Consider the following 25,338-nt stretch of genomic DNA (forward strand, 5'->3'; position numbering starts at 1 on the left):
GGGATCCATAGGGCTGCAGGGAGCCCCAGAGGGACCAATAGAGACCCAGAGGGATCCATAGGGCCCCCGGGGGACCCAGGGAGATCCATAGGGCCCCAGGGAGCCCCAGGGGGATCCATAGGGCCTCAGAGGGATCCATAGGGCCCCAGGGAGAGCCATAGGGCCTCATAGAGCCCCAGGGGGATCCATAGGGCCCCAGGGAGATCTATAGAGTCCCAGAGGCATCCATAGGACCCCAGGGAGCCCCAGGGGGATCCATAGGGCCGCAGGGAGAGCCATAGAGCCCCAGGGGGATCCATAGGGCCTCATAGAGAGAGCCCCAGGGGGATCCATGGAGCCCCAGGGAGATCTGTAGAGCCCCAGAGGGATCTATAGAGCCACAGAGGCATCCATAGGGCCCCAGGGAGCCCCAGGGGGATCCATAGGGCCACAGGGAGAGCCATAGAGCCCCAGGGGGATCTAGGGGGACCCATAGAGCCCCAGAGGGATCTATAGGGTCCCCGGGGGACCCAGGGAGATCGATAGAGCCCTAGGGAGACCCATAGAGCCCCAGGGAGATCTGTAGAGCCCCAGAGGGATCTGTAGGGCCCCAGGGAGCCCCAGAGGGATCTTGTAGGGCCCCATGGAGCCCCAGAGGCATCCATAGAGCCCCAGGGAGATCCATAGGGCTGCAGGGAGAGCCATAGAGCCCCAGGGGGGTCCATAGGGCCCCAGAGAGCCCCCCGGGCCCCCCCATGACCCTCTCCCCCCCCAGGCCAGCCCCCCCAGCCGGGCCAGCCCTCGTGGCCGCCGGGCTCGGTGCTGACGGCGCGGCTGCGGCGCCTCATCACGGCCTGCCAGCGCTCGTACCAGCGGCAGCAGCTGCGCGGGGAGGGGGCCGAGCGCGGGGACCACCGCCGCCGCCGCCGCTGCGAAGCCGCCTGCAAGCTCAAGGAGATGGCCCGCAGGGAGAAACAGCAGAGGTGCGGCGGGGGGGGGGGAAACGGGGGGCGCTGGGGGGGGTGGGAGCCCGGACGGGGGCGGTTGGGGCGCGGGGAGCCCCTATACGGTGGGGTTTGGGGTGCCATTAGTCTCCAAAGGGGGGTTTGGGGGTGCCATTAGTCTCCAAAGGGGGGTTTGGGGGTGCCATTAGTCTCTAAGGGGGGGGTTTGGGGGTGCCATTAGTCTCTAAGGGGTGGTTTGGGGGTGCCGTTAGTCTCTAAGGGGGGGGTTTGGGGTGCCATTAGTCTCTAAAGGGGGGGTTTGGGGTGCCATTAGTCTCTAAGGGGGGGGTTTGGGGGTGCCATTAGTCTCTAAGGGGGGGGTTTGGGGTGCCATTAGTCTCTGAGGGGGGGTTTGTGGGTGCCATTAGTCTCTAGAGGGGGGGGTTGGGGGTGCCATTAGTCTCTGAGGGGGGGGTTGGGGGTGCCATTAGTCTCTAAAGGGGGGGTTTGGGGTGCCATTAGTCTCTAAGGGGGGGGGTGGGGGTGCCATTAGTCTCTAAGGGGGGGTTTGGGGGTGCCATTAGTCTCTAAGGGGGGGGGTTGGGGTGCCATTAGTCTCTAAAGGGGGGGTTTGGGGGTGCCATTAGTCTCTAAAGGGGGGGTTTGGGGGTGCCATTAGTCTCTGAGGGGGGGGTTGGGGGTGCCACTAGTCTCTAAAGGGGGGGTTTGGGGTGCCATTAGTCTCTAAGGGGGGGGGTGGGGGTGCCGTTAGTCTCTAAAGGGGGGGTTTGGGGGTGCCGTTAGTCTCTGGGGGGGTTTGTGGGTGCCATTACTCTCTAAAGGGGGGGTTTGGGGGTGCCATTAGTCTCTAGGGGGGGTTTGGGGGTGCCATTAGTCTCTAAGGGGGGGGTTTGGGGGTGCCATTAGTCTCTAAGGGGGGGTTTGGGGGTGCCATTAGTCTCTAAAGGGGGGGTTTGGGGGTGCCATTAGTCTCTAAGGGGGGGCTTTGGGGTGCCATTAGTCTCTAAAGGGGGGGGTTGGGGGTGCCATTAGTCTCTAAAGGGGGGGTTTGGGGGTGCCGTTAGTCTCTAAGGGGGGGGGTTGGGGTGCCGTTAGTCTCTAAGGGGGGGGGTTTGGGGGTGCCATTAGTCTCTAAGGGGGGGTTTGGGGGTGCCATTAGTCTCTAAGGAGGGGTTTGGGGGTGCCATTAGTCTCTAAGGGGGGGGTTTTGGGGTCCTCCCCCCCCCATGTCGTTGCCCCGCCCCTCCCCCTACTTAGGGGTGCCCCTATATTTCTGATGTGCCCCTATATTTTCAGGGTTCCCCCTATAGTTTTGGGACCCGCCCCCCCATTTCTGGAGCCCCCCCCCATTTCTGGAGCCTCCCCCTATTTCCAGACCCCGCCCCCCATTCCCGGGTTCCCCCCACATTTCTGGCCCCCCCCCCCAATTCCCAGGGCGCCCCCCCCTTCCCAGCCCCTCCCACCCACGTGTGGGCGCCCGTGCGGGGGTGGGGGAAGCGGGGTGTGGTGGGTGTGTCCTCCCCCTCCCCCCACGTCGTTGCCCCACCCCTCCCCCTATTTAAGGGGCTCCCTCTGTATGTTTTGGGGGGGTCGTCGCAGGTGGACGCGCCGGGAACAGGCCGATTTCTACCGGGTGGCCTCGACCTTCGGCGTCGAGGTGGAGCCCGAGGGCGGGGGGTTCCGCTGGGGCCGCTTCCGCGCCCTCGCCCGCCTCCCCGCCCGCACCGACGAGAGCCTCACCCGCTTCTTCCACGCCTTCGTCGCCATGTGCCGGCAGGTCTGCCGCCTGCCGCCGGCCCCCGGCGACGGTACGGGCGCCCCGCGGTCGGGGGGGGGCTCGGGGGGGGCTCGGGGGTGTCTGGGGGGGGTTTGGAGGCATCTCTGGGGGGTTTGGAGGCATCTCTGGGGGGTTTGAGAGCATCTTGGTGGGGTTTGGGGGTGTCTAGTGGGGTTTGGAGGCATCTCTGGGGGGTTTGGAGGCATCTCTGGGGGGTTTGAGAACATATTGGTGGGGTTTGGGGGTGTCTAGGGGGGTTTGGAGGCATCTCTGGGGGGTTTGGAGGCATCTCTGGGGGGTTTGAGAGCATCTTGGTGGGGTTTGTGGGTGTCTATGGGGGGTTAGGGGGTGTCTCTTAGGGGTTTGGAGGCGTCTAGGGGGATTTGGAGGCATCTCTGGGGGGTTTGGGGGTGCCTAGGGGGAGTTTGGAGGCATCTCGGGGGGTTTGGGGCATCTCTGGGGGGGTTTGGGGCGTCTCGGGGGGGTTTGAGAGCATCTCTGTGGGGTTTGGGGGTGTCTGTGGGGTGTCTTGGGGTGTCTATGGGGGGTTTTGGGGTGTCTATGGGGGGGTTTGGAGGCATCTCTGGGGGTTTTGGGGTGTCTACGGGCGGTTTGGAGGCAACTCAGTGGGGTTTGGGGGTGTCTATGGGGGGTTAGGGGTGTCTCTTGGGGGTTTGGAGGCATCTATGGGGCGTTTGGAGGCATCTCTAGGGGGTTTGGGGGTGCCTAGGGGGAGTTTGGAGGCATCTCGGGGGGGGTTGGGGCGTCTCTGGGGGGTTTGGGGGTGTCTGTGGGGTGTCTTGGGGTGTCTATGGGGGGTTTTGGGGTGTCTGGGGGGGTTTGGAGGCATCTCTGGGGGCTTTGGGGTGTCTACAGGCGGTTTGGAGGCATCTCGGTGGGTTTTGAGGTGTCTGGGGGGGGTTGGGGGCGTCTCTGGGGGGGGTTGGGGGCGTCTCTGGGGGGGGTTGAGAGCATCTCTGGGGGGTTTTGGGGTGTCTATGGGCGGTTTGGAGGCATCTCGGTGGGGTTTGGGGGTGTTATGGGGGGTCTTGGGGTGTCTCTGGGGGGGTTTGGGGTGTCTCCAGGGGTTTCAGGGTGTCTTTGGGCAACCCAACAATGCTGCCAATCCCCTCAACGGCGCCGTTGGCCAACCCAAGGGCGCCATTGACCAACCCAATGGTGTTGGCCAACCCAAGGGCGCCATTGACCAACCCAATGGTGTTGGCCAACCCAAGGGCGCCATTGACCAACCCAATGGTGTTGGCCAACCCAAGGGCGCCATTGACCAACCTAAGAGCGTCATTGGCCAATCCAACAGCATTGGCCAACCCAAGGGTGCCATTGACCAACCCAAGGGTGCTGTTGGCCAACCCAAGGGTGCCATTGACTAACTCAAGGGTGCTGTTGGCCAACCCAAGTGTGTGTTGGCCAGTGCAACGATGGTGTTGACTGACCCAAGAGTGTTGTTGACCAACCCAACGGTGTTCGCCAACCCAAGGGCACCGTTGACCAACCCAAGTGTGCGTTGGCCAATGCAACGATGGTGTTGGCTGACCCAAGGGCGCCGTTGACCAACCCAAGTGCACGTTGGCCAACCCAACGATGGCGTTGACCGACCCAAGAGTGCCGTTGGCCAACCCAAGGGCGGCGTTGACCGACCCAAGAGTGCCGTTGGCCAACCCAACGGTGTTGGCCAACCCAACGATGCTCTTTCCCCCCCCCGCCCCGGCGTTTCTCTCCAGAACCTCCCGACCCCTCCATCCCCGTCTCGCCCGTCTCGGCCGTTCGAGCATCGCGAGGGTTGCGCCGTCTGTCCCTCCTCCGCCTGGTCCGCGAGCAGGTCCTGCGGCACCCCCTCCTCCCCGCCCGCCTCGCCCTCTGCCCCGCCCCCGGCCCCGACCTCCCCCCGTGGTGGGAACGGGGCCGCCACGACGGGGAGCTGCTCCGCGGCGCCGCCCGCCACGGCCTGGCTCATCCCGAAAGCGCCATTTTGGGGGACCCCGAGTTCTCCTTCGCCGCGGCGAGGTGGCGCTACCTGCGGGCGCGGGCCGAGAGCGGGGGAGGGGCGGCGGCGGCCCCGCCCCCGCAGCCCCCTCCCCAACCCGGGGGCGGGCTTGGGCCGCCCCCGCCGCCCGCCGAGGACGACGACTCGGAGTTGGAGAAGTTGTCGGCGTCGGCCTCCGAGTCGTCGTCGTGCGAGGACGAGAGCGACGAGGACAGGGGTGAGGGGGCGCCCCGTGGGGGGGGGGGGCACCCCAAAATCCTGGGGGACCCCTCCCAGATCCTGGTGGGGCCCTGAGACCCTTGAAGGACCTTCTGGTCCTTGTGGGACCCCCCAGATCCTTGTGGGATCCCCCCCAAATCCTGGTGGGACCCCCCAGATCCATCTAGGACCCCCCCCAGATCCTGGTGGGACCCCCCACATCCATCTAGGACCCCCCCAAATCCTGGTGGGACCCCCCACATCCATCTAGGACCCCCCCCAGATCCTGGTGGGACCCCCCACATCCATCTAGGACCCCCCCAAATCCTGGTGGGACCCCCCACATCCATCTAGGACCCCCCCCAGATCCTGGTGGGACCCCCCACATCCATCTAGGACCCCCCCAAATCCTGGTGGGACCCCCCACATCCATCTAGTACCTCCCCCAATCCTTAAAAGACCCCCCCAAATCCTTAAAAGACCACCCAGATCCTGGGGGGACCCCAGAATCCTGGTGGGACCCCCCCAATCCTTAAAAGACCCCCCAAATCCTGGTGGGACCTCCGAGATCCATCTAGGACCCCCATAGATCCTTCTGGGACCCCCCAGATCCATCTGGGACCCCCCCCACATCCTGGTGGGACCCCCCAAAATCAGGAGGGACCCCCCCAAATCCTTGTGGGCCCCCCCAAATCCTCGTGGGACCCCAAGACCCCCCCCCAATACCCCCCCTTCCCCCCCCCAGGTGCGGAGCCCTCCTGCGGGGCGGAGGAGGAGGAAGAAGAGGAGGAAGAGGATGACGAGGAGGAGGAGGAGGAGGAAGAGGAGGAGGAAGAAGAGTCGCCCCCTCCTTCTGGTGCGGGGGGGTCCCCAGGACCCCCCCCGGGGCCCCCCCCGGGGCCCCCCCCGGCCCCCCGCCACCTCCACGAGTGGCCCAAGGTGAGCCCGAGCGGGGAGGGGGGGGGGGGGGGGCACCCCTTTGGAGACCCCCCATATGCTTTGGGGGGACCCCAAGGACTCTGGGACACCCCCAAATTTTCAAGGGGGGTCCCCCAAACCTCCTCCCCCCCAAATTCCCTGGGGACCCCCCCAAATTTCTGCACCCCCCCAATTATATGCACCCCAAGTTTATGTGCTTATAATAAGGGGGGGGCACCCCTTTGGAGACCCCCCTATATTTTGGGGGGACCCCAAGGACTCTGGGACCCCCCCAAATTTTCAAGGGCGGATCCCCCAAACCTCTCCCCCCCCCCCCCAAATTCCCTGGGGACCCCCCCTAACGCCTGTGCCCCCCCCCAAGGACCGAGCCCTGATCCGCCGGCTGGACCTCGTGTGCCAAGCGGTGCTGTCGGGCAAGTGGCCGTCGGAGGATTTTGGGGGGGCCCCGGGGGGGTACCCCGAAACCTCCCCCGCCCCCCCCGCCGCCCCCCCCCCCCGCCACCGCCCCCTCCCGCCGCCGCCGACCCCCCCCCTTACGCCCGCCTGCGCCACGAGGAGAAGGAGTTCACGGTCCAGATTAAGGACGTAAGTTTATTTATTGGGGGGGGAATTTTTGGGGTCCCCCCCTTAAATTTTGGGGGGCTGCTAATTTTGGGGGTCCTCCCCGTAGGAGGAGGGGCTTAAATTGACCTTCCAGAAGCATCGGCTGGTCCCCAACGGGGCCGTTCGGGAGCCCCCCCACCCCCCCGCCCATAAGAAGAACAGTAAGAAACTGGTGGAGGTGAGTCGGTTTTGGGGGGTTTTGGGGGGCCCCCCCTTTTTTCTCATAGATTTTGGGGGGTCCCCCCTGGTTTTGGGGTCCCTGGGACCCCCCATAGGGTTTAGGGGACCTTAAGACCCCCCTAAAGCTGGGATTTGGGGGTGCATCAACCCCCCCCCAAAGAATTTGGGGTGACTTAGAGTGGGTTTGGGGGTGTTTTTGGCCCCCCCCGTGGGATTTTGGGGGGGTCCCCCCCGGTTTTGGGGTCCCCCGGGGGGTTTAAGGGGTGCAGGGACCCCCCAAAAATTCGGGGTGCCCCCCCGGAGGGATTTAGGCCACCACCCAAAAATTCAGGGTTCCCCTAAAATTGGGGGGTTTACTCTTAAGTTTGGGGGGGTCCCCCTAGATTTGGGGGGGGTCCCTGCAATTTTGGGGTCCCCCCTTGAATTGTTGGGGTTCTCCCCCCCCCCCCCCCCAAGCTGGAGCTGCGCTGCCTGGAGGGGCTGCGGGACCCGGGGGGGGACCCCGAAAGCCGCCTCCCCCCCCCCCCCCACCCGCCCGAGCGGGGAGACCCAGCTGCGCCCCGACTTCGCCGCTGACCCCCGGTTCCTGCCGGTGAGCCCCGAACACCCCCCCGCCCCCCCAAACCCCCCTTTTTCACCCCAAAACCCCCCTTTTTCACCCCAAAACCCCCCTTTTTCACCCCAAAACCTGCCCCCAGTTCGCGGAGCCCCGCCGGGAGCAGCACAAGTGGCACCGCAAGAAGGTACCGGGGGGGAAGGAGGGGGGAAGGAGGGGGGGAGGGGGGGGACCCCAAAACCCACCCCCGGGGCCCCCCCAAATTCTCCGGGGGGGGTGGGGGTGGGGGGTTGGGCCCCCCCTTATATCCGGGACACCCCCTGCCGCGCCCCCAAGGTGGGTTGTTGGGGTGCCCCGACCCCTCCCCCCCCCACCCGCGGGCTCCTCTCCCCCACCTGGTTCTGGGGTCCCCCCCCACCCATTTGGGGTCCCCTCCCCCTCAATTCCCCTCCTCCCCCTCAATTCCCCTCCTCCCCCTCCATTTGGGGTCCCCTCCCCTCCATTTGGGGTCCCCTCCCCCCCCAATTCCCCTCCCCAATTCCCCTCCCCCTCCTCCATTTGGGGTCCCCTCCCCCCCCAATTCCCCTCCCCCACCCTCCATTTGGGGTCCCCTCCCCCCCCAATTCCCCTCCCCCACCGCATTTTGGGGTGTCCCCCCCGGGTTTAGGGTTCCCCCCCCCATTTTGAGGAGGGGGAGGGCTTTGGGGGAGCGCCCAGCACCCCCTCACCCCTCCCCCCCTTCTCTTGCCCCTCCCCCCCCCCCCCCCCCAGCCCTTCCTCCCCGCCCCTCCCCCCGCAGGCCTGGACCTCTCCAAGATGGCGGCTTTCCTGGGGGGGGGGGGCGGGGCGGGGGGAGGGGCCCCCCCTTTCCCCGCGCCGCCCCTCCCCCCCCCGCCCTTCCGCCCCCCGCCCCGCCGGGACGAGGAAGAGGAAGAGGAAGAGGAGGGGGGAGGGGGAGGGGCGCCCTTCCCCCTCCTGGCCGACCCCATGCTCCCCCCCGCCTCCGACTCCGACTGAGCGGGGGGGGGGGGAGGGGGGCCCCTCCCCCACCCACAGCCCCTCCCCCCACCCGCCCCTCCCCCCCATCGGGGGCTGTGGGGGAGGGGCCGCCCCTCCCCCCTCCTCCCCCCCCCCAAAATATTTATATAAATATGTAAGATGTCGTGTGTCATAACGGGGGGGGAGGGGCGGGGGGGGAGGGGCGCGGGAGGGGGGAGGGGCGCGGGGGAGGAGGGGCGGGGGGGCCGCGGGGGGGTCGGTTTTGGTTTGGGGGGGGTTTGGGGGTTTTTTTTGGTTGGTTTTGGGGTGGGTTTTTTTTTAAATAAAGAGGCGAAACGGAGCCAAATGTGTTTCCTGGGGGCGGGGCTGGGAGAGGGGCGGGGCGAGGCCGGGGGGCGGGGCGAGGGGCGGGGCGAGGCCGGGGGAGGGGGCGGGGCGGGGGGGCGCTGCCCCCAATCCCCCCTCAATGACCCCTTAATCAACCCCTTAATTAACCCCTTAATCTGTTAATGACCTGTTAATTCCCTTAACCCTAATGACCTCGTTAATTAACCCTTAATAGCCTATTAATTAATTGCCTTAATTAGTCCCTAATGGCCTTGTTAATTAACCCATAATTAATATCCTGTTAATTATCCCCCTTGATTAAACCCTAATGACCCCATTAATTAATCCTTAATTAATATCCTCTTAATAAACCCCCTTGATTAGCCCCATAAGACCCCATTAATAAAGCCTTAATTAATGTCCTGTTAATTAATCCCCTTAATTAGCCCCAAATGACCCCATCAATTAAGCCTTAATTAATATCCGGTTAATTAAACCTGTTGATAACCCCTAATGACACCATTAATTAACCCCCTTAGTTAACTGATTAATTAACCCCTATTAGCAACCCCATTAATGAACTATTAATATCCCATCGATTAATACCTGTAATTAACTCTTAATGACCACGTTAATTAATCCTTTATTAATAACCTGTTAATTAATCCACTTAACCCTTAATGACCCATGGCACTTAATGACCCGTTAATCCCCGTAATTAACCTCAAACGACCCCATTAATTAGCACCTTAATTAAGCCTGATTAATGACCCCATTAGCCCCATTAATTAACTCCTTAATTAACTCCTCAAACCCATAGTAATAAGCCCATTAATGACCCATTAATTAAACACCTTGATTAACCGCAGTGACTCCATTAACCCTTAATTAACACCTATTAATGAGCCCAATAACCTCCATTAATTACTTAACCTCTTAATTAACATCTTAAACCTCTATTAATAAACGCATTAATAACCCTATTAATTAACCACCTTAGCCCCCTTAATGATCTCTTAATTGACCCCTTTTAATGAACCTTTAATTTGCTATTAATATGTCCATTAATTATTCTATTAAATAACCCATTAATGAATCCTTATTAATGACCCCATTAACCCCCATAACTCCATAACCCCGCCTTAATGAATCCCCTCAATGACCACTTAATTAGCCTTTAATTAACTCGCGATTAGGCACCCCATTAACCCCATTAATTACTCAATTAAAGCTCTGAACCCCTTAACCCCCATTAATGAACCCCCATTAATTACCCCCTTAATTAACCCCTTAATTAACCCACATTTGACTCAATGACCCTGTTACTTCCTAATTAACCCCATTAACTACGTTAGTTAAACCCCCATTAATGACCCTATTCATTAACCCCATTAATTAATATTAATCACCTGTCCATTAATGCCCCTTAATTAACCCCCACTAATTGTCCCAACATCCCCCTGCAATTACCCCATTAATTAGACCCCCACTAATCCCCTATTAATTAACCCCCATTAATTAGCCCCCATTAATTAACCCCCCTCAATAATTAACCCCTCACGAATTACCCCCATTAATAATCTGCCAATAATTCCCCCTAATTAATTCCCCTTTATTAATTCCCCCCCATGGGGCAGGACCCCCCATTGCCCATTAATTACCCTCTCATTAATTAACCTCAGTAATTAATGCTCTCATTAATGAATCCATTCATTAATTTTCTTATTAATGAATCCCCTCAGTAATTGCTCCCTCATTAATTCTCTCATTAATTAGGCTCTCATTAATTAATCTCCTGGTTAATTAACTTCCTCATTAGTTACCCCGGCAATTGTCCCGCCATTAATTGTCCCCTTTAACCCCCTCATTAATTAATCCCCATTTATTAATCCCCCATTTACCCCCTCAACAATTTACCCCCCAATTAATTACCTCCTCATTAACCCCCATTACCCCTATTAACCCCTCATTAATTACCCCCTCATTAACCTCCCATTAATTACCCCCATTAACCCCCTCATAAATTACTCCCCATTAATCCCTATTTACCCCCTCAATAATTTACCCCTCATTAATTAGCTCTCATTAATTACTTTTATCTCCCTCATTAATGACCCCCTCATTGACCCCCTCATTAACCCCCATTAACCCCTTATTAACCTCCCCTTAATTACCATTACCCCCCCGTTAATTACACCCCATTAATTAACCCATTAATCCCCTCATTAATTACCCCGCTCCCTAATTACCCCCTCGTTAATTAACCCTCTCATTAATTACCGCCATTAACCTCCGTCACGCCCTGGCCCCGCCTCCGGCCCCGCCCCCGCCGTTTCCCGCCTCCCCCGTCACGTGAAGCTGGCGCCGCCGCGCCTTCCCGCGCCGCGCATGCGCGCCGCCCTCGCACCGCCCCGCCCCTCGCCTCCCGCACCGGAAGCGGAAGCGGCGCGCCGGGAAGCGCTTCCGGGGGGAGCAGCGCGGGAGGAGGAGGAGGAGGAGGAGGAAGGCGGCGGCGCGGGGGTCCCGGTCCCGGCCCCGGGACCTCCCCTCATGGCGCTCAGCCTCGACCGCGAGGCCTATTACCGCCGGCTGCGGCGGCTCTACGGCAGCTGGCAGGTGGGGGAGGGGCGAGGGGCGGGGGTGGGGGGTGATGGGGGGAGGGAGGGGCCCCGGGGGGGGGCCGGGTACGGGGTCTTGGGGGGGGGCATGGGGGTGGGGGAGGGGCCTACGGCGGGTTTTGGGGGTTTATTGGGGGGGGAGGGGCCTAAGGGGGATTTTGGAGTTTGGAGGGGAGTTATGGGGGTGGGGGAGGGGCCTGAGGGGGATTTTGGGGTCTGGAGGGGGATTATTGGCGTGGGGGAGGGCCCTACGGGGAGTTTTAGGGAGTTTATGGGGTGGGGGAGGGGCCTACGTTGGGTTTTGGGGGGTTTATGGGGTGGGGGAGGGGCCTACGTTGCGTTTTGGGGGGTTTATGGGGTGGGGGAGGGGCCTGAGGGGGATTTTGGGGTCTGGAGTTGGGGTTATGAGGGTGGGGGAGGGGCTTACGGGGGATTTTGGGAGTTTATGGGGTGGGGGAGGGGCTTAAGGGGGGTTTGGGGGTTCTGGAGCAGGGTTATGGAGTGGCGGAGGGGCCTGAGAGGGATTTGGGGGTCGGGGGGTGGGTATGGGGGTGGGGGAGGAGCCTGAGGGGGGCCTGGGGGGGTTATAGCGGTGGGGGAGGGGCTTACAGGGGGTTTAGGGGCTCTGGAGGGTAGTTATGCATTGGGGGAGGGGCTGGGGGGGTTGGGGTCTGTGGGGGGGGTTTAATGGGTTGGGGGAGGGGTTATGGGGGAAGGGAGGGGCCTATGGTGGGGTTGGGGTTGGTGAGGGGGCGTTATGGGAGTGGGGGAGCAATTTTGGGCGGGGCTATAGGGTGGGGGAGGGGCTTAGGGAAGGTTTGGGGGCGTTATGTGGTGGGGAGGGGTTTGAGTGGGGGCTTTGGGGTCTGGAAGGGGGAGGGGTGTAGGGGTGGGGGAGGGGCACGTGGGGATGGGGGACTGAGGTTTTTGGGGGGAGAGGGGAGGATTTGGGGGCGGGGAGGAGGTCTGGGAGTGAGGGGCGAGGATCGGGGGTGTGACGTCGCCCCTCCCCCGCCCCCCGCAGAGGGGGGGAGGACGAGCTGGGGGGGGTCGACGCCATCGTGGTGTCGGTGGGGGTCGACGAGGAGATCGTCTACGCCAAGTCCACGGCCCTGCAGGTGAGGGGGGGGCCCGCGGGGGCGGGGGGGGGCAGGGCTGGGGGGGCAGGGCTGGGGGGGCTCCCCGAGTCCTTGGGGGCGGGGGCATCGCCTTTTGGGGGGGTCCCCATGCCCTTTGGGGGGGTCCCACCGCTGTTAATGGGGGTCCCCTCACCCTTGGGGGGCTCCCAATGTCCTTTGGGGGGGTCCCAGTGTATTCTGGGGGGCCCCAATCCCTTTTTGGGGTCCCACCACTCTTAGGGGGGTCCCACCACCTTTCTGGGGGGTCCCATCACTCCTTGGGGTGCTCCCAATGTCTTCAGGGGGGTCCCGCCACCCTTAGGGGGATCCAGATGTCCCTTTCGGGATTCCCACCCCCACTTTTTGGGGGTCCCACCATCCGGTGGGGTGTCCCACCATAACCTTTTGGGGTCCCGCTCCTATTCTGGGGGGTTCTACCATTTCTTTTGGGGTCCCGTCACCCTTTTGGGGGTCACACCCCCACCTTTTTGGGGTCCCACCCTGCTTTTGGGGGTCCCACCACCCTTTCGGGGGTCCCACCCCCACCTTTTGGGGGTCTGGTTACCCTTTTGGGGGTCCCACCCACACTTTTTGGGTGTCCAATACTCCTTTTAAGGGTCTCACTCCCTGCTTTTGGGGGTCTGATTACCCTTTTGGGGGTCCCACTCACACTTTTTGGGTATCTAACTCTTCTTTTGGGGGTCCACCCCCACCTTTTGGGGGCCTGATTACCCTTTCGGGGTCCCACCCCCATTTTTTGGGTGTCCAACCCTCCTTTTGCGGGTCCCACCCACACTTTTTGTGTGTCTAACTCTCCTTTTGGGGGCCCCACCCCCACCTTTTGGGGGTCTGATTACCCTTTCAGAGGTCCCACCCCCACTTTTTGGGTGTCCAAGCCTCCTTTTGGGGGTCCCACCCCACCCTTTTGGGTGTCCCACCACCCTTTTGGGGCTACTTTTTGGGGCTCCCAGCACCCCCTTCATCCCCCCGGCGGGGTGGGGGGTGGGTGGGGGGGTGCGCCTGGCCCCTCCCCCACCGCCTGAGCCGCCCCTCCCCCCGCAGACGTGGCTGTTCGGGTACGAGCTGACGGACACCATCATGGTGTTCTGCGAGGAGCGGATCCTCTTCATGGCCAGCAAGAAGAAGGTGGAGTTCCTCAAGCAAGTGGCGCACGGCAAGGGCGGGGAGGGCGCCAACGGCGTCCCCACCATCACTCTCCTCGTCCGCGAGAAGGTGGGGGGGCGGGGCGAGGGGGAGGAGGGCGGGGAGGAAGGGCAGGGAGGTGGCGGCCAGCGTACGATGGCGGCTGGCCTAAGATGGCGGCCGGTGTACAATGGTGGCCAACCTAAGATGGCGGTGAAGATGAGGATGGAGCTGGAGATGGTTGGGATGAAGGTGGACGTGAGGGGGAGTAGAAGAGGGGATGAAGATGAAGATGAGGACAGGGCTGGGGATGGTGGGATGAAGGTGGACATGAGAGGGAGATGAAGATGATGAAGGTGGAGGTGAAGATGAGGATGGGGCTGGGGATGAAGGTGGGGTGGTGGTGGAGATGGAGGTGGGATGAAGGTGGAGATGAAGATGAGGATGGAGATGGGGATGGTGGGATGAAGGTGGACATGAGGGGGAGGTGAAGATGATGAAGATGGAGGTGAAGGTAGACGTGGAGGTGAAGATGAGGATGGGGCTGGGGATGAAGGTGGGATGGTGGTGGGATGGATGTGGGTGTGAGATGAAGATGAAGATGATGAAGGAGGGCGGGAGGTGGAGGCGGGAGGAAGGTGGAGGGAGGCCGGAGGTGAAGATGAGGATGGAGAGGAAGGAGGCGGAAGTGAAGAGGAAGGCGGGGCTGGAGTTGGAGGCGGGACGAAGCCGCCGCCGAAGGTCCGGGACGGGAGGGTGGCGCTTGGGGCGGAGACGGAAGGGGCGGAACCTTACTTTTGTCCCGTTTTCCCCTCTTTTTCCCCCAGAACGAGAGCAACAAGGCCAACTTTGAGAAGATGATCGAGGCCCTGAAGGCCAGCAAGGGCGGGAAACGCATTGGCGTCTTCAGCAAGGACAAATTCCCCGGCGACTTCATGAAGAGCTGGAACGACTGTCTCAGCAAGGAGGGCTTCGAGAAGGTCCGAGGAAGTCCCGCCCCCGCCCCGACGTCACCTCGACGTCGTCTTGACGTCACCTCGACGTCATCCTCCCCTAGGTGGACATCAGCGCCGTGGTGGCCTACACGATGGCAGCCAAGGAAGACGGGGAGCTCAACTTGATGCGCAAAGCGGCCGCCGTCACCTCCGAGGTCTTCACCAAGTTCTTCAAAGAGCGGGTGATGGAGATTGTGGACGCTGATGAGGTCAGCAAGCGGGGCGGGGCTGGGCGGGAAGGCTCCGGATTGAAAGAGGGGCGATGAGGCGGGCGCGAGCGTCACGACAACGTCATCGCCCCCAGAAAGTGCGACACAGCAAATTGGCCGAGTCGGTGGAGAAGGCCATCGAGGAGAAGAAGTACCTGGCGGGTGCCGACCCCTCGGCGGTGGAGATGTGTTACCCACCCATCATCCAGAGCGGCGGCAACTACAACCTCAAATTCAGCGTCGTCAGGTTTGCGGGCGGGGCTTGAAATTTGGGGGGGGGGGTGGGGGGGGTGGTCAACGCAGCTTTTCCCGCCAAAAAGTAGCCCTGAAATTTGGGTCGTTTCACCTCGCGACTCCAAAATAGCCCCAATATCGGATAATACGACTCCAAAATAGCCCCAAACTTCGGTAATTCCACCTCACAACTCCAAAATAGCCCCAAAATCTGGTAATTCTACCTCAAGTCACCAAAATACCCCCGAAACCAGATAATTTCACCTCACGACTCCAAAACAGGCCCAGAATTGGATCATTTCGCCTCATGACTGCAAAATAGCCCCAAAATTGGATAATTCCACCTCATGACTCTAAAATAGGCCCAAAATCAGGTAATTTCACCTCATGACTCCAAAATAAGCTGAAAATCGGGTAATTCCACCTCACGACTCCAAAATAGCCCTAAAATCGGGTAATTCCACCTCACGTCTCCAAAATAGCCCCAAAATCTGGTAATTCCACCTCAAATCTCTAAAATAGCCCTAAAATCAGGTAAATCCACCTCACGTCTTCAAAATAGGCCGAAAATCGGGTAATTCCACCTCACATCTCCAAAATAGCCCCAAAATTGGGTAATTCCACCTCATGTCTCCAAAACGGCCCTCAACTTGGCTAATTCCACCTCAAGTCACCAAAGTAGCCCCGAAATCGGGTATTTCCACCTCAAGCCTCTAAAATAGGCTGAAAATCGGGTAATTCCATCTCACGCCTCCAAAGAAATCCTTGAGAACGACCAATTTTTCATGGGTTTCCCTCTAGAAATTATGCACTGGGGCGGGGGGGGGGGACGACGGCCACGTTTTGGCGTGGGGGTTGGGGGGCGTCGGCCGCGCCCCGCCCCAGCCCCACCCCGCCCCCCCCATCTTGCTGTCCCCGCCCCATAGCGACAAGAACCACATGCACTTCGGGGCCATCACGTGCGCCATGGGCATCCGGTACAAGTCCTACTGCTCCAACCTGGTGAGGACCTTGATGGTGGACCCTCCTCAGGAGATGCAGGACCACTACGCCTTCCTCCTCCAACTGCAGGAGGAGATGTTGAAGGAGATGCGTCATGGTGAGGACCAATCAACTGTCACCTTTTAGCGAGGTGGGCGTCAACCTCTTCGCCCACCCGACGGGGTGGTGACGTCTTCTCCTCCCAGGGGCGAAGCTCTGCGACGTCTACGGCGCCGTGATGGACCTGGTGAAGAAGCAGAAGCCGGAGTTGTTGAGTAAAATCACCAAGAATTTGGGGTGAGGATGGAGGGTTTTGGGGCTGGGGGGGGTGGGGTGTTGGGGAGGGGGAGGGGGCGGAGACTTCCCGGTGGCCAACGCTTGGTGTCTTGGCAGCTTCGCCATGGGCATCGAGTTCAGGGAGGGCTCCCTCGTCATCAACAGCAAGAACCAGCACCGGCTCAAGAAGGGTGAGGAGCACCTTCTTCCCCCTCAAGGAGGTCTTCCTCCACCCAAAAGTGGTCTTCCTCCACCCAAAAGTGGTCTTCCTCCATCCCAAGGAGGTCTTCCTCCCCTTCAAGGTGGTCTTCCTCACCACAAAGTGGTCTTCCTCCACCCCAAGGAGGTCTTTCTCCCCCTCAAGGAGGTCTTTCTCACCCCAAAGTGGTCTTCCTCCCCAACAGTGAGGTGTTCCTCACCCCTAACGAGGTCTTCCTCCAAGCCAAGGAGGCCTTCCTCACCCCCCCCGAAGAGGTCTTCTGCCTCCCCCAAAGGTCTTCCTCCCCCATAAGGATGTCTTCCCCCCCAAATGAGGTCTTCCTCCCCCATAAGGAGGTCTTCCCCCCCGATGAGGTCTTCCTCCCCCATAAGGAGGTCTTCTTCCCGCCCAGTGAGGTCTTCCTCACCCCTAGAGAGGTCTTCCTCCATGCTCAGGAGGTCTTCCTCTCCCCCAAAGTCATCTTCCTCCCCCCCAGGGAGGTCCTCCTCCCCCCCAGAGAGGCCTTCCCCCCCCAAAGGAGGCCTTCCTCCCCCCCCAAAGTGGTCTTCCTCCCCACAACAAGGTGCCCTCCTTCCACCCCAACCTTCCCCCACCCCAAACTTCGCCCCTCCCCATCCCCAACCTCGTCCCTCCCCCGCCCCAACCAACCTCCACCTTCCTCCCATCCCCTCCTCTTCTTCCCCCCCCCGCACCAGGGATGGTTTTCAGCATCAACGTCGGCTTCTCCGACTTGACCAATAAGGAGGGCAAGAAGCCGGAGGAGAGGACCTACGCCATGTTCATCGGCGACACCGTCCTGGTGGACGAGGTGAGGGGCCCCGCCGCGACCCCCTTCCCCCCGTCCCCCACACCACCCCCAAAACAAGGGGTGCCCTTCCTCCCCGACCCACCCTCCTCCTCCTCCCCGCAGGAGGGTCCCGCCACCGTCCTCACGGCCGTCAAGAAGAAGGTCAAAAACGTCGGCATCTTCCTCAAGGTGACGCCGCGGCGGGGGCAGGAACGGGGCGAGAACCCCCCGCCGTTTCCCCGTTTCCACCTATTTAACCCCCGATTTCTTTTAAAAAAAACCCAAAATGGTGGTTTTTTTTAATTTTTTGGGGGTGATTCTCCAAGAACGAGGACGAGGAAGAGGAGGAAGAGGAGAAAGACGAAGCTGAAGACCTCCTCGGTCGCAGCTCCCGGGCAGCTCTATTGACCGAGAGGACGCGGGTGGGTTTTTCAACCTCCCCGGAAACACCCCAAAATAATGATTTTTGAGGGGAAAAAATACAGAAGGGGCGGGGTCGGGGGGAAGGGGCGGGGCCTGACGTCACCTCTGCCCCGCCCAGAACGAGCTGACGGCGGAGGAGAAGCGCCGCGCCCACCAGAAGGAGTTGGCGGCTCAACTCAACGAAGAGGCGCGGCGGCGGCTGACGGAGCAGAAGGGCGAGCAGCAGATCCAAAAGTAACCCCGAAACGAGGGAGAAAAGGGTTATTTTGGGGGGGTTTTTCCTCAGTTTTGGGGGTCGCCCCGCCCCCCCCTCACACCGCCGCCCCTCCCCCCACGTCCCGGCAGGGCTCGGAAGTCCAACATCTCGTACAAGAACCCGGCGTTGATGCCCAAAGAGCCCCACATCCGCGAGATGAAGATCTACATCGACAAGAAGTACGAGACCGTCATCATGCCCGTCTTCGGCATCGCCACCCCCTTCCACATCGCCACCATCAAGGTGGGGCACCCCAAAAAAAAAACGCTCCCGGAACCCCCAAAAACGCCTTGGGAACCCCCGAAATGCCCTGGGAATCCCAAAAAATGCCCGGGAAACTCCAAAAATGCCCCGGGAACCCCAAAAAACGCCCGGGAACTCTAAAAACACCGCAGGAACCCCAAAAAACACCCCAGGTACACCAAAGAATCTCCAGGCACCCCAAAAAACGCCCTGACCCCAGTGTTGAGTTTTGGGGGATTTTGGGGCACAAATGTTGAGTTTTGGGGGGTTTTGGGGTGCAAACATTGAGTTTTGGGTTGTTTTGGGGTGCAACGTGACCCCCAATGTTGAGTTTTGGGGGTTTGGGGGCGCAAACATTGAGTTTTGGGGGCTTCGGGGTGCAAACATTGAGTTTTGGGTGGTTTTGGGGTGCAACCTGACCCCAACATTGAGGTTTGGGGGGTTTTGGGGCACAAACGTTGAGTTTTGGGGGGATTTGGGGTGCAAATGTTGAGTTTTCTGTGGTTTTGGGGCACAACATGACCCCAACGTTGAGTTTGGGGGGTTTTGGGGCACAAATGTTGAGTTTTGGGGGGTTTTGGGGTGCAAACGTTGAGTTTTGGGTAGTTTTGGGTTGCAAACGTTGAGTTTTGGGTACTGTTGGGGTACAACGTGACCCCCAACGTTGAATTTTGGAGGTTTTGGGGCGCAAACATTGAGTTTTGGGTGGTTTGGGGGCGCAAATGTAGAGTTTTGGGTGCTTCTGGGGCACAACCTGACCCCCAACATGGACTTTCGGGGGATTTTGGGGCACAACGTGTCCCCCCAACCTTGGAATTCGAGGGTTTCAGGGTGCCGCCCACCCCCCACCTTGGAGCTCCAACCCCACCCCCCTTTGGAGCCCCGCCCTTCCTCCTATGACCCTTTTGAAGGCTGATGGGTGGGATTGGGGGGTTGGGTGGGGTTGGGTGGGTGGTTGGGTGGGATTGGGTTGGGTGGGGGTGGGTGGGTTGGGTGGGTGGTTGGGTGGGGTTGGGGGATTGGGGGATTGGGTGGGGTTGGGGGGTTGGGTGGGTGGGTTGGGTGGGTGGTTGGGTGGTTGGGTGGGGTTGGGGGATTGGGGGTTTGGGTGGGGTTGGGGGGTTGGGGGGTTGGTTGGGTGGTTGGTTGGGTGGGTTGGGCTGGTTCAACCCCTTGAAATTTTTTGGGGTGACCCCATGGGAACCCCCCCACCCCCCCATTTTCTCCGCCTTCCCCTCCCCCCACAGAACATCAGCATGTCGGTGGAAGGCGACTACACCTACCTCCGCATCAACTTCTACTGCCCGGGCAGCGCCTTGGGCCGCAACGAGGGCAACATCTTCCCCAACCCCGAGGCCACCTTCGTCAAGGAGATGTGAGTCACCCCCCACCCTCCCCAATCCCCCCCAAATTAATTTTTGGGGGGTGGGTGGTTTTTTTTGGGGGGGGGGGTGGGGTGTCTCCCCAAGATGGCCGCCACCCCGGTGTGTCTCGCGCAGCACGTACCGCGCCTCCAACATGAAGACGCCGGGCGAGCAGACGGTGCCGGCCCTCAACCTTCAAAACGCTTTTCGGATCATCAAGGAAGTCCAAAAACGCTACAAAACGCGAGAAGCCGAGGAGAAGGAGAAGGAGGTGAAGAGTGACGTCATCTTTTTTTGGGGGGGGGGGGGTGTCTTTGTGAAATCGGGGACCCACCCGCACCCCCGTAAACTTCCATCCGTGTCTTCTCCAGGGCATCGTCAAGCAAGACTCGTTGGTCATCAACCTCAACCGGAGCAACCCCAAGTTGAAGGACCTCTACATCCGCCCCAACATCGCCCAGAAGAGGATGCAGGGCTCCTTGGAGGCCCACGTCAACGGTGAGGGGTGGAGGTGGTGGACCTCACCCAGGTGTCTCCCCGCCCCAAACCGCTCTGAATTCACCCCAAAAATAACCCCCCACCCCAGGTTTCCGCTTCACCTCGGTACGAGGAGACAAGGTGGACATCCTCTACAACAACATCAAACACGCCGTCTTCCAACCTTGCGACGGGGAGATGATCATCGTGCTCCACTTCCACCTCAAGGTCTTCTGGGCGGCGCCGCCTTGGGGGCGGAGGCGGGGGTTGTCCGCGACGGGGAGGGGTTGGGAACCCCCAAAACCTCGCGTTTTTGGGGTTTCCCCCTCAGAACGCCATCATGTTCGGGAAGAAGCGTCACACGGACGTCCAGTTCTACACAGAGGTCGGCGAGATCACGACCGACTTGGGCAAACACCAACACATGCACGACCGCGACGACCTCTACGCTGAGCAGGTGGTGGAACATCTCCAGAAGGTTTTCTGGGGCGGGGGGGAAACACCAAAACTGAGGTTAAAAACCCCATTTTTTCCCTTTTTTCAAACAAAAAATGACAAAGATGGAGCGGGAGATGCGCCACAAGCTGAAGACAGCCTTCAAGAACTTCATCGAGAAGGTGGAAGCGCTCACCAAGGAGGAGCTGGAGTTCGAGGTGCCCTTCCGGGAGCTGGGGTAAGCGGAGCCGGGCGCCCGGCGCCGGGGATTTGTGGGGGGTCCTCATCGGTTTGGGGGCGTCTCCGTGGGTTTTGAGATGGCCTCATGGCTTTTGAGGTGGCCTCATGGCTTTTGAGGGGGCCTCATGGGTTTTGAGGTGGCCTCGTGGGTTTTGAGGTGGCCTCATTGGGTTTTGAGGGGGCCTCATGGGTTTTGAGGGGGCCTCATGGGTTTTGAGGTGGCCTCATTGGGTTTTGAGGTGGCCTCATTGGGTTTTGAGGTGGCCTCATGGGTTTTTAAGGTGGCCTCATCATCTTTTGAGGTGATCTCATGGGTTTTTGGGGTCTCTTCATCGTTTTCTAGGGTGGCCTCATGGGTTTTTGAGGTGGCCTCATGGTTTCTGAGGTGGCCTCATCATTTTTGAGGTGTCTTCTTGTTTTTTGGGGTCTCTTTATCATTTTTTGAGGTGTTCTTATGGTTTTTGGGGTTTCTTCATCATTTTTGAGGTGTCCTCATAGGTTTTGAGGTGTCTTCATGTTCTTTTGGGGTGTCTTCAGCATTTTTTGAGGTGTCCTCATCAGATTTTGGGATGTCCTCATGGGTTTTTGGGGTCTTTTCATGTTTTTCAGGTGGCCTCATGGGTTTTTGGGGTCTCTTCATCGTTTTTCAGGAGTCCTCATGGGTTTTTGAGGTGTCTTCATGTTTTTTGGGGTCTCTTTATCATTTTTTGGGTGGCCTCATGGTTTTTTGGGGTCTCTTTATCATTTTTTAAGGTGGCCTCATGGTTTTTGGGGTCCCTTCATCAATTTTTTGAGATGTCCTCATCAGTTTTTGGGCTGGCCTCATGGTTTTTGAGTTGGCCTCATCGATTTTGGGGTCTCTTCATCAGTTTTGAGGTGTCGTTATCCTTTTTGAGGTGTCCTCAGGGTTTTTTCATGCGTTCTCAACATTTTTTGGGGGTGTCCTCCAGTTTTTGGAGGTCTCTTCATGTTTTGGAGGGGTCTCTTTGTCTCTTTTCAGGGTTCTCCATCTTTTTTGAGGTGTCCTCAGGGTTTTTGGGGTCTCTTCATCATTTTTTGAGGTGCTTTTAACTCTTTTTGAGGGTGTCTTCAAGTTTTTTGGGGTGTCCTCAATTTTTTTGAGGTCTCGTCGTCCTTTTGGGGGGTTACTTCATCTCTTTTTGGGGTTCCCCCATCATTTTTAAGGTGTCCTGAAGTTTTTTTGGGGTCTCTTCATCTCTTTGAGGGTTCCCCCATCAGTTTTGGGGATTCCCCCATCGCTTTTGAGGTCCCCTCATGGCTTGTTAAGGCGTTCTCAGGTTTTTTGGGGTCTCCTCATTGCATTTTTGGGGTCTCCTCATGTTTTTTTCAGGTGTTCTCAGGTTTTTTGGGGTCTCCTCATGGTTTTTTTGTGGTACCTTCATGGTTTTTTGGAGTCTCCTCATGGTTTCTTGGTGTGTCCTCATGGTTTTTTTGGGGTGTATTCATGGGGTTTTTTGGGTATCTTCATGTTTTTTGGGGGTATCTTCATGGTTTTTTGGGGTCACCTCATTGTTTTTTGGGGTCTATTCACAGTTTTTTGTGTATCTTCATGTTTTTTTGGGGTCTCCTCATGGTTTTTTGAGATCTCCTCACGGTTTTTGCGGTATCTTCATGGTTTTTTCAGGTGTCTTCTTGGTTTTTTTGGGTCTCCTCACTTTTTTTGGGGTCTCCTCATGGTTTTTTGGGGCCTCCTCACGGTTTTTTGGGGTCTCCTCACGGTTTTTTGGAGTCTCCTCATGGTTTTTTGAGGTCTCCTCACGGTTTTAGGGGTATCTTTATAGTTTTTTCAGGTGTCTTCTTGGTTTTTTTGGGTCTCCTCATGTTTTTTTGGGGTGTCCTCATGGTTTTATGGAGTCCTCTCATGGTTTTTTGGGGTATCTTCATGTTTTTTTGGGTCTCCTCATGGTTTTCTGGGGTATCCTCATGGTTTCTGGGGTGTCTTCATGGTTTTTTGGGGTGTCTTCATGGTTTCTTGGGGTCTCCTCATGGTTTTTTGGGGACGTGTCCGTCCCCCTCGGCAGGTTCAACGGCGCCCCGTACCGCAGCACCTGCCTTCTCCAACCCACCAGCAGCGCCTTGGTCAACTGCACCGAGTGGGTAAGTTTGAGGTCGGGCAGTGATTTTGGGGGAGACCACCAGAACTTGGAGGGGGGGGGCTGCCCCACTGACGTCTCCCCGCCACCGCAGCCCCCCTTCGTGGTGACCTTGGACGAGGTGGAGCTGATCCACTTCGAGCGCGTCCAGTTCCACCTCAAGAACTTCGACATGGTCATCGTCTACAAGGACTACAGCAAGAAGGTCACCATGATCAACGCCATCCCCGTCGCCTCCCTTGACCCAATCAAGGAGTGGCTCAAGTAGGCCCCGCCCCACCCCCCTTCCTTTACCGGCCCCGCCCCACCCCGCCCGCTCACCCTCCTCTTCCTCCTCTTCCTCCTCCAGCTCTTGCGATCTCAAGTACACGGAGGGCGTCCAGTCCCTCAACTGGACCAAGATCATGAAGACCATCGTGGATGATCCCGAGGGCTTCTTCGAGCAGGGGGGTTGGTCCTTCCTGGAGCCTGAGGGCGAGGTAACGCGTTTTGGGGGGGGTGGCCCCGCCCACGGGCTTGGCCCCGCCCCTTGGTGGCCCCACGAGATAGTTTCTCCGGGTTGGCCCCACCCCGAGGTTGGCCCCAACCTTGGTGGCCCCACCCCTCCATGGCCCCACCCTGGTGGCCCCGCCCCTTGGTGGCCCCACCCCAGGTTGTCCTCGTTGTCCCCAGGGCAGCGACGCGGAGGTGGGCGAGTCCGAGTCGGAGATGGAGGACGAGACCTTCAACCCGTCGGAGGAGGACTACGAGGAGGAGGAGGAGGACAGCGATGAAGATTATTCCTCCGAGGCCGAGGAGTCAGGTGCGGGGTGGGGGGGAGGGGTGGCACGTCCCCAAGGAGGACATCATGGCCTCTGGGGTGATGGCAAATCCCCGTGGAGGCCACCAATGTCCCCATGGAGGCCACCAGAACCCCTGGGAGATGCCACCAGGTCCCCACAGAGGCCACCATGTCCCCATGGAGGCCACCAGGTCCCCATAGAGGCTACCACATCACTTTAGAGACCACCAAAACCCCTGGGAGAGGCCACCAGGTGCCCATGGAGGCCACCAGAACCCCTGGGAGATGCCACCAGGTCCCCACGGAGGCCACCAGGTGCCTTTGGAGGCCACCAAAAACCCTGGATGGCCACCACATCCATATAGAGGCCCCCAGAACCCCTGGGAGATGCCCCCCATGTCCACATGGAGGCCACCACATCTCCTCGGAGGCCACCAGAACCCCTTGGAGATGCACCCCACGTCCCCGCGGAGGCCACCAGAGCCCCTGGGAGATGTCCCCCAGGTCCCCTTGGAGGCCACCAGAACCCCGTGGAGGCCCTCAGAACCCCTTGGAGGCCCCCAAAACCCCTGGGAGATGCCCCCCATGTCCCCGCGGAGGCTCCCAGGTCCCCTGGGAGATGCCCCCCATGTCACCTTGGAGGCCCCCAGAACCCCTTGGAGGCCCCCAGAACCCCTTGGAGGCCCCCAGGTCCCCATGGAGGCCACCAGAACCCCATGGAGGCCCCCAGGTCCCCTGGGAGATGCCCCCCATGTCCCCACGGAGGCCCCCATGTCCCCGCGGAGGCCCCTAGAGCCCCTCCCCCGTTGCAGAGTACTCCAAGGAGTCGCTGGGCAGTGAGGAGGAGAGCGGCAAGGACTGGGACGAGCTGGAGGAGGAAGCCCGGAAAGGTGAGTCCAAGGGGGGGGGGGAGTGTTGGGGACCCCCCCCCGAAATATGGGGGACCCCCCTGACCCCTCCCCTCCCCCCGCAGCCGACCGGGAGAGCCAATACGAGGAGGAGCTCCTCCTCGTATTGGCTCTCCCGGTCGGCCTGCGGGGGGCCGGAGGGGAGGGGCTCCCAGCCGGGGGTCCCCCAAAAAAGAAGAGGAAGTAGGGGACCCCTCCCCCCCCCCCCAAAAAAACCCACACCCCCCCCCCTCGCCCCCCATGAAAAATTTTGGGGTCCCTCATGAAAAACCCGGGGTCGTCGCGAAAATTTGGAGGGAATTTCGGCCGTTCCCGTGTGGCGCGTTGAGGGCCCCCCCCAAAATCTGGGGGGGTTTCCTTCAAAATAAGGCTGTTTTCAAAATCGGGGGGGGGGTGCCCCGTAAATTTCGGAGGGGTTTTCCCTGAAATTTTGGGGGTTCTCCTCGGAATTTGGAGGATTTCTTCAAATTTCAGGTAAATCTGAAAAAATATTGTAGGATTTCTTGAAATTTTGGGTAAATCTGAAAAAAGTTTGGAGGATTTCCTCAAATCTGGGGTAAGTCTGAAAAAAACTGTAGGATTTCCTGAAATTTAGGGTAAATCTGAAAAAACTTTGGAGGATTTCCTGAAATTTTGTGTAAATCTGAAAAAACTTTGGAGGATTTCCTGAAATCTAGGGTAAATCTGAAAAAACTTGGAGGATTTCCTGAAATTTGGGGTAAATCTGAAAAAACTTTGGAGGATTTCCTGAAATTTGGGGTAAATCTGAAAATAAATTGTAGGATTTCCTGAAATTTTGTGTAAATCTGAAAAAAGTTTAGAGGATTTCCTGAAATTTTGTGTAAATCTGAAAAAAGTTTGGAGGATGTCCTCAAATTTGAGGTAATTCAAAAAAATTTTGGAGTATTTTCTCAAATTTGAGGTCATTCTGAAAAAATTTGGGGGCCCACCCTGAAATTTTTGGGGGGTGTCCTCAAAATTTATACAC

General features: G+C 59.2%; 2 protein-coding genes and 1 long non-coding RNA gene across 5 annotated transcripts in view; all 3 read left to right on the forward strand.

Annotated features, from left to right (window-relative positions):
• CHD8 (chromodomain helicase DNA binding protein 8) overlaps positions 1 to 7,238 on the forward strand; it is a 32,186-nt gene extending 24,948 nt beyond the window's left edge. For both annotated transcript variants that reach the window (XM_064475551.1, XM_064475552.1), the window contains exons 31-37: positions 755 to 962; positions 2,544 to 2,752; positions 4,464 to 4,943; positions 5,670 to 5,863; positions 6,225 to 6,448; positions 6,534 to 6,644; positions 7,103 to 7,238. In XM_064475551.1, the coding sequence (XP_064331621.1) occupies positions 755 to 962; positions 2,544 to 2,752; positions 4,464 to 4,943; positions 5,670 to 5,863; positions 6,225 to 6,448; positions 6,534 to 6,552 (1,334 nt within the window). In that variant the 3' untranslated portion in view covers positions 6,553 to 6,644; positions 7,103 to 7,238. The remainder of the gene's footprint in view (positions 1 to 754; positions 963 to 2,543; positions 2,753 to 4,463; positions 4,944 to 5,669; positions 5,864 to 6,224; positions 6,449 to 6,533; positions 6,645 to 7,102) is intronic.
• A 4,908-nt stretch (positions 7,239 to 12,146) lies between these two features.
• SUPT16H (SPT16 homolog, facilitates chromatin remodeling subunit) lies at positions 12,147 to 24,537 on the forward strand. Its single transcript, XM_064475440.1, has 25 exons — positions 12,147 to 12,264; positions 13,327 to 13,497; positions 14,235 to 14,387; positions 14,465 to 14,611; positions 14,707 to 14,858; positions 15,772 to 15,944; positions 16,033 to 16,123; positions 16,220 to 16,293; positions 17,018 to 17,130; positions 17,233 to 17,298; positions 17,436 to 17,531; positions 17,651 to 17,766; positions 17,878 to 18,031; positions 19,279 to 19,406; positions 19,531 to 19,666; positions 19,767 to 19,893; positions 19,982 to 20,100; positions 20,204 to 20,329; positions 20,433 to 20,545; positions 22,590 to 22,665; positions 22,756 to 22,925; positions 23,011 to 23,140; positions 23,334 to 23,463; positions 24,255 to 24,332; positions 24,416 to 24,537. Exons 2-25 carry the CDS (start codon positions 13,363 to 13,365, stop codon positions 24,535 to 24,537), a joined length of 2,925 nt encoding a protein of 974 aa, XP_064331510.1. The 5' UTR covers positions 12,147 to 12,264; positions 13,327 to 13,362.
• On the forward strand, positions 23,470 to 24,236 carry LOC135318288 (uncharacterized). 2 transcript variants are annotated; one of them, XR_010376580.1, is made up of 3 exons: positions 23,470 to 23,707; positions 23,770 to 23,937; positions 24,105 to 24,236. It is a non-coding gene; the product is annotated as an uncharacterized LOC135318288 (long non-coding RNA). The 2 variants fall into 2 exon arrangements; XR_010376579.1 differs by having other exon boundaries at positions 23,470 to 23,695; positions 23,758 to 23,937.
• Positions 24,538 to 25,338: the final 801 nt, after the last annotated feature.

This window comes from Phalacrocorax carbo, chromosome 29, assembly GCF_963921805.1.
Source record: "Phalacrocorax carbo chromosome 29, bPhaCar2.1, whole genome shotgun sequence".
In the NCBI taxonomy this organism is placed as follows: Eukaryota; Metazoa; Chordata; class Aves; order Suliformes; family Phalacrocoracidae; genus Phalacrocorax; species Phalacrocorax carbo.

Excerpts from the sequence above, each read along its gene's own strand:
- SUPT16H (XM_064475440.1), top strand. The coding sequence starts at position 13,363 with ATGGTGTTCTGCGAGGAGCGGATCCTCTTCATGGCCAGCAAGAAGAAG. Across the intron at positions 14,859-15,771 it reads CTCAAATTCAGCGTCGTCAG|CGACAAGAACCACATGCACT; the intron begins GTTTGCGGGCGG and ends CCCGCCCCATAG. Across the intron at positions 22,666-22,755 it reads TGGTCAACTGCACCGAGTGG|CCCCCCTTCGTGGTGACCTT; the intron begins GTAAGTTTGAGG and ends CCGCCACCGCAG.